Source organism: Lepidothrix coronata, unplaced genomic scaffold (genome assembly GCF_001604755.1).
Source record: "Lepidothrix coronata isolate B3197 unplaced genomic scaffold, Lepidothrix_coronata-1.0 Scaffold165, whole genome shotgun sequence".
Lineage (NCBI taxonomy): Eukaryota > Metazoa > Chordata > Aves > Passeriformes > Pipridae > Lepidothrix > Lepidothrix coronata.
The window spans coordinates 1,866,260-1,873,397 of record NW_016690345.1 but is presented as its reverse complement, the minus strand read 5'-3'; the positions used below and the strand labels follow the sequence as shown (position 1 = coordinate 1,873,397).

The 7,138-nt window shown below is 39.5% G+C and overlaps 1 protein-coding gene across 3 annotated transcripts in view; it reads left to right on the top strand.

Annotated features, from left to right (window-relative positions):
- Nucleotides 1-7,138, top strand: part of ERBB4 (erb-b2 receptor tyrosine kinase 4) — a 374,576-nt gene that overhangs the window by 230,382 nt on the left and 137,056 nt on the right. For 2 of the 3 annotated variants that reach the window (XM_017829495.1, XM_017829493.1), the window contains exon 15: nt 2,366-2,440. In XM_017829495.1, coding sequence (XP_017684984.1) covers nt 2,366-2,440 — 75 coding nt within the window. Of the gene's footprint in view, nt 1-2,202; nt 2,248-2,365; nt 2,441-7,138 lie in introns of all 3 variants that reach the window. The other variant, XM_017829494.1, reaches the window with a different exon arrangement.

Sequence of the window (7,138 nt, the reverse complement as noted above, 5' to 3'; positions counted from 1 at the left end):
AGAAACCCTGGGAGAGAATGGGGTACCAGTGTGATTTATGTTTGTGTCATACCTGTACTTATATGTGTCAAAAATCCTGAAAGCAAGGAATTTCCTTCCAGAGGAAAAATAACGGATGGTGGTGCGAAATACCCTGTTAATAGATATTGCCATGACTCACACAGTGTTGTACTTCACTGCATGTAATCAGGACAGTCAGTCAGGGAGGAAACAGGAAGCTGCTCAGCATGACTAGGAGTGATGCAAATTGCACCTGGACAGAGTTTTCTGTTTGGAAATGGGAAATTCACTGGAGAAGATCACAAGTTTAAATAAAAATCAATGGTGCTTTAGCTTGGACCGGGTGAGGTCCAAACAGCTCTCTCTTCTGGGATTCAAGTCCTGTCCTCCAGAGCAAGAGCAAATAAATGTGCAGTTGTGAAGTGACTTCAAGACAACAGGCTCTTGATGTTAGTCTGCCAGTTATCTGATCTAGTAACAGGCACTCAGACCTTAATTTGAAGATGCCTTTCTTTTTATTTATAGCAGGAGTCTGAGCTCAGCTTTTCTTGACCTGCTAGTAAATGGAAGATCTGAACTTTTTTTTCAGCCTCCTTCATTACTGAACTGGTTTTCTGCAAATTGCTGAGAATGCCATGAAAGGAAGAGAGATCAGATATGTCTGAGACAGGTTAGAATTCAGACAGTCCTGAATTCTGAAGTCCTGAAGCCCAGGACAGTTGAAATTTCAAAGAAGTCACATCAAGAGTTCTCTCTATTAAGTTTTTTAACTGTGTTTAAATCATCCCCTTATGATTATACATTATCTGGTCATCCAGGTATTTAATGAATGCTTTTTATGTCTGCACAGTTGCTGGAGGAAACAATTGTTAAGGAAATCCTTACAGTTTGTGTTTGCATGTCAGAGTTCTTATGTAAAAATAAAAATTCAAGTAAACAAACAAGGGTCAGGGTTCACTCTGTCTGCCCTCCCTCTGCAGGTAAGGGGAAATTGAATTCACTGACTTTATTTTATAATGTCAGTGATAGCCAATTTAAATGCAGCAAAAGCTGATGAGTGGCAAGTGATGGTGAAGTGGAAAGATCTCCTGGGAGCATATTTGAACTCCCTCAGATTTTTGACATGGATATCCCTCCATCAAAGCCAGTCTGAAAGCAGCAGACTTTAAAAGGGTTGGGGATCATACCTTAAATTTAAAGTGCCTCCACAGAAGTGAATTTCAGTCTACTGACGTGTCAGATCACTTGCTCCTGTACAGCCAAAGAGCCTGTTAGTGAAATAGCTCTGAAATCTTATTAAAGAGTTGAAGTAAGTGGTTTGGTTTCCTTAAAATGCCAAGGGCTAGATACTCCCCATGGCTGCCAAGGGCCTAGCTGGGCATGCAGCACTGAAGGGTATCAGGTTGTCTTTAACTCTAAAACCTGAGGTCTCTGAGAATCCTAACTGCTGTGTAAATGTGTTATCGACTTGCTTTTTGAATGCAGGGGACCTAGGACAGCACTTCAGTCCTGCTTTTCATGAGGGCAAGGGAAACCCACACATACCCATGTTTTTCAGACAAAACATGGTTGTGTTTTAGTGGTGCTGCATATAGTGGTTCCCTGCATTTCCACTGCCTTTGGTGAGCACCTCTTTGTGCAGGTGGAGGACTTCTAGCAGCGTCTAAGGAAAGCAGAATAAAATGCCTCAATCAGCAGACACCGTTTTGGTCTGGTTTTTGTTGTTGGAAGTTGATCCTTGAGCTTCCCTGTCAAAGTATAGTCAGCTTCCAAAATATTTCTGCAGTTGCCCTGGCTAGCAGCTTAGAGCAAAATGAACAATTGCATCAATTACAGAAAGAAAAACAAACTCTGTGCTCCTGGAAGTCTCGTCTTGCAAATGAAGAGCTTTTGTGCAGTAATCACTGATTCGATGATTCAGAAAAACATCCAGAAGAAGCAACTCTGTTGTCAGGACTCCCACGGATGCAAGTGAAACCTGCCTTAAGTGTTGTTTAAGCCAAGATACGGCCAGCCTTGGAGTGCTGTTGCTATTATTGTTCCTATTGCAAGCTTGGTTTTGTCACAGGCTATAATTTGGTGGGGACTCGGGTCTCTCGTGAGAGTTATAATTAAGAACACAAAGGGGATTCCTGCTCCTTGGACGTGTAAATAACAGATTTCTCTCTTTCTCTCCCTGTTTTCACTTTGGATTTGCTGCAGGTGCATAGGGCCGCATCTCGAGGACTGCATCGGCCTGATGGATAGGTACTTGCTGAGTAGTCGTTCCCTGTGTGTCTCCATCCTCCATGTGTGGACAAGGGCGCATGGTGTGCATGTCCTTGTGAATGGCAAATGACGTCTTCTGTTCTGTAATTGCCTGCAGGTGTAGAGGTCCCGCTAGTCATGACTGCATTTACTATCCATGGACGCGACAGTCCACTTTACCACAGCACGCTAGGTAACATCCACCACCTTTCCATTCTCTCTACACAGGGTCCTGCCCTTCTTGCCACAGGAATGTCATACTATTCAGTTTGTCCAGAAAAGCAGGGCAAATACAATTCGCCCTTAAGTGAGATACGCCTCTCGACATCCAAATTTACTTTTCCATTTGGAAGCAAATTAAGTATTTTGCTCATTTAGGCCGATTAGAAAATGCCTTTTTTTTTGTTGGAGTTTTTTTGTTTGTTTCTAGATAAAATTTTGTTAGAAGTAAACATGATGAAAACTCTTAGAATTTACTTGTTTTCTGTTGGTGTTTTTTGTTTAAGACAGAGTTTAAAATCAAATGAAGCTTTTTCTTCCATAGACCTTATCTTGAAAAAAGTAAATGTTTTAGCAAAACCGATTTTCTGCCTTAATTCACATAACACTATTATTTGGTTTTTTTCATTTTCTGTCAAAAAAAAAAATTGCAATCTTGCAGCAATTTTATTTTTCAGTAATGACAATTAAAACAAATTAATGTAGGTTGTATTCTGCATTCTTTTTCATGAAAGCCCTTCATTGCCATTGAGTTTGTTTAATTTTAAATTCAAACTGGTTAGTATGATTTCCAGGCTTGGCGATTACTGTCCTGAGCTAAGACTAGACGAAAAATATATAATTTCAAAAAATTCACCTCATTATGGATTTTACTTTGGGTTTTTTTCTTGTCTTTTTAAAAAGATTTTAAGATTGCCTTTCCTTCCTAGTTGTGTACCTGTTGTGAATATTTCTATTTCTAGCTGTTGGGGGAGAACATATTTCCACTTGAAAAACAGCACTTTATAAATGCTATCAAATTATATACTTGTTTGTTAAATCAGAATCAGTTCCAACTTAATTCATGGACCAATTAATAAGCAACAAAAGATGACCACATTTTTCAGTATTTCTATGTTTTGTTTTAATCTTTCTGATCTGGAATATCCAGTTTGAGATACTTCTGTGGGGATTCCTTTTCAGGTGCACTCATTTGAACAGGCTTGCCCAAAACAAGAAATCAGTTTTAAAAGTCTCCGTTTCATCAACTCTACTCAAAGCACAAATACAGAAAATGTTTTGTTATTTGCTTAAGTTTAAGGACCTTACCAAACTACAAAGGATGAAGTTCTTAGGTAACCAATTTAAAAATACCATGTATTTCATCAATTGGATTTTTAATCACTTTTTGAGGGAAAATTGAGGGCTCTATACTAGGAAGAACAACTTGTGGGCTGTAGTGTAGCTCTCCTGTAGCACTGCAGGCTGCTTGCTACCTTCCTCCATTAGCCCAACAGCCAGTCAAGTTTAATTCAAGTGGTGTAACTCCAAAACTTGCCTCTGCATTGAGAATGTTCAGGTAGCAGTAAATAAACCTCTGGAGGTACTGCCAAACACCCAGAGAACTCGATGGGAAGGCTCCTGTTAATCACTGTGGATGTTACATTGGGTCCTGTATTTCAAAGTGGAATTAATGGAGTGGAACCTCCAACATGATGATACAGCAGCCAAGAAAGTGTTGTCTAGTGGTGTGCCAAGCTTAAGCTATGTCTTAGCAGGCAGTGTTTAATTTGGGGTTTGTGTTGTGTAAATTGCAGGTTTTGTATCCTTGAATCCACTGTTAAGGTAGTAAAGCTAAGTACAAAGGGGGGTGTGGAAATTAAAGCAATTGTTTTATTCTACTCAGCTGAATAATATCCTGCTCCATTCAGTTTGAGGGGGAAGACCCTCAAATGTTTCCTTTAGATCTGATGGCCTTTTTTTTGTTTGTTCCAACCTTGCTGAATTTATTTTAGGAAAATTACTGTTCTGTGTTTAAATGTCAGTATGTATTCTTTCACTTTCAAGGCAAAGAAGGAAATTTCATACCTCCATATTAGATTCATGAAATTATGCTCTTTTTTTGTGTGTGAAAATGGTTCATTTTGTTTGGGTTAAAAACTGGCAAAACTGCATTGGCAAAGTGTTACTTTTTATTATGGTATTGGTGTAAATAAAAAATAAAAGCATTTAACTTTAGATAGAACCTTCTTCATGACCCTTTAACAATTGTTTGTTCTCCTGAGACTTATTGACTTTAAATTAATTAACAATTATTTTGACCCTTATCCCTTGGCTTAAATTTGTTGCATTGATGTGAATTAGTAGCGAGTTGAAGGGGGCGGAGTTCTCTGCTATTCAGGCAGCTGAAAGTGAGAGCAGGGCTTTAACCCAAACAACAAGATATTCCTCATCTTTTCCTATTTCCATTTTTATAGCAGTGTTGCTTTTCTTTCCAGTTTTGCAGTTTGCAAATTGTTTATGCCATGATCCATTGACTTGAAGGCTTTTGTAGGAGTCTGGTAGAATAGCAAAGGAATTCTTACTGTCGTGTTTAATAAAGATGAATCAGATGTGCATCACATGGCTTGTTTCCAAATGACTGGTGAAACTTCAGTTTTTCTGCTTATCTTTCGTCCCTTCAATTTTATGGGAAAAAAGTGTTGCTTTTGGCAATGTATGTCTTTCTGCATAGGATTTTTGGTTTTTTTAAACCTTTAGGTTCAACAGAGTTCTGTCCAGAAGGATGCAATAAACCCTGTCTTTTCCTGGTGTCAGCTCAACGCCACATATTTGGGCTACTTGAGCCCTTTTCCTCTGCCTACCTGATAGATTTTTCAAATGACTGTAAGGTTACTTGCTGGATCTCATGTGCCTTTTTTTTCTGCTGTGAGGACCCATATTTATTTTCAGTGTGTTTAGTTTATCCTCAAGAAGGCTTTCATTGTATTCTGAGCTGCCAGAAAAAATTCAAACTGTAACTAAGTTAGAAGTCCTGGGAGAAATTAGTGTCCCTTCTGCTTGTGGCTAGTTGCAAATTCTGGTTATTGTCGTTATAGCTTTTGAATTACTGTGGGCAAATCAGACGGCAGGGAAGGCCTTCCCTCACATTTGTGAACCATTTTGTCTATGTTTATACCGTGTTTAATTCATAGCATCCCTATCCCTATGGTGTTGGCTGACTGGAATTTGTGTGATTCACCAAGGCAGTTTGCTGAGCAGGTTTTCTGCCTGACCTTTTTGGGATGCTCAGGTGACGCGGAGGCCTGAAGGAATGGGACAGGCCTTGCCAGTAGAGAATTCCCCATGCAAGGTGGAGTCCTTAGGTGGCACATAACTAACTTCACTTGCTTCTGTGCCCTCCTTTCTGTCCCTTTCTGTCCTTCCCTGCTGTGCTGAACATCTCAGCCCAGGGAACAGAGAGAAAGCAAAAACCTTGTGTCCTGCCTTTCCTACCTTCTCATAGTGCTTCCTGTTCTCTGCCTTTTGGGAGAGGAGGGAGTAGGCACTAGATTGTTGCTGCAAGGCTTCATTTTTGGTTCTGCCTTTCATGTCAGCATTTCCTAGAAATCACTAAAGCTAGTGAAGGCTGGAATTTTCTAGGATGCCAAAGGAGTTATCCATCCTCTTTTCCTACCCCTTTATTACAATGACACTCCTCTTTTTGATACCTTCTGACAACTGCAGTCAGTGGTTTCTGTGGTTGGAATAACTTATAATAGTGTGTTCCAGCATATTCTCAAAGAAAGACGAAAAAGAGGATTATGCCTGCTTCCAAGATTGGGATAACGGTTGCCTAAAAGGAAGATGCAAAATCTGTAAAAATAATGCTTTGCTGTTCGTTAAGAAAATACTCTAGGCAGTCAGGAAAGGTGATTCTCCTATACTGCCTTTCTCCCAAGTCCACCAGGAAAGTTTGGCTAAATCAGTTATTGAAGTGAGGCTGTGGACTCAGTTTTTACTTAAAGTATGAATTTTAGGTGAGTTCATTCTTCCCCTGACTCATTCAGCTTAATACTCAGAGAGGAGAGGTCATCAAAGGAGGAGTGAAGTTTCTGTTTTCCAGTGCATGAGAGACTGTAAATCTAAAAATGTGATCAGAAGCACCTAGTCGATATGATAGGAAAGAACCAGGACCTTGATGTTACTGGTCTGAGTAAGCTGATGTCCCTGTTTATGCCCCAAGAAAATTTCATTCACATTTCCCTTTTAACTAACAGAAACTAATTAGCCAGGCTCACCATATTCAAGTGATTAAACAGAATGATGTGTAGATGTTAACTCCAATTACAATCCTAATGCTAGCTTCGTATCAAAAAAGAACATCCTCTCAACAAATCATCACTTCCTCAACAAAAGAAAAAAATCTAGTTCTGTGTGCTGTGTGTGTCTACAAGAGCTAATTAACAGTAAACCCTCTGTAATGCAGGCAAATCCTTTCATAGCTCTTTTGGACCCTGGCATAGTATGACTTCAATAGAATTTCACAGCAGCTTTGAGTAGTTGTTGGGGAAGAGAAACCACTTCTAATAAACTGCTTATGTTCGTTGCTTTCATGGTGCTCTGTTCCACTGCTTGGAGGAAAGTGTTCATATGCCCTGCATTTTTTAGAATAATTATAGTTCTGGAGGGGAAGAGGATCTCTGTATAAAGTAAGAGGGAAGATCCGTGAGTACAAACTAAGCTATGTTACTTGATGGGTAAAAAATGCTACTCTTGAGAGACTTTTAATATGGAGCTTTCTGATGCTGTATCAGAACAGAGCAGTTGAAGAAACAGGTTTATTTTTTATGAATCAAGACTGGAAAAACTAGCAGTTTCTGATCCTGCCTCTGTGGGTTGGATAGAGCTGTGATCTGTTTAGGACAGATTG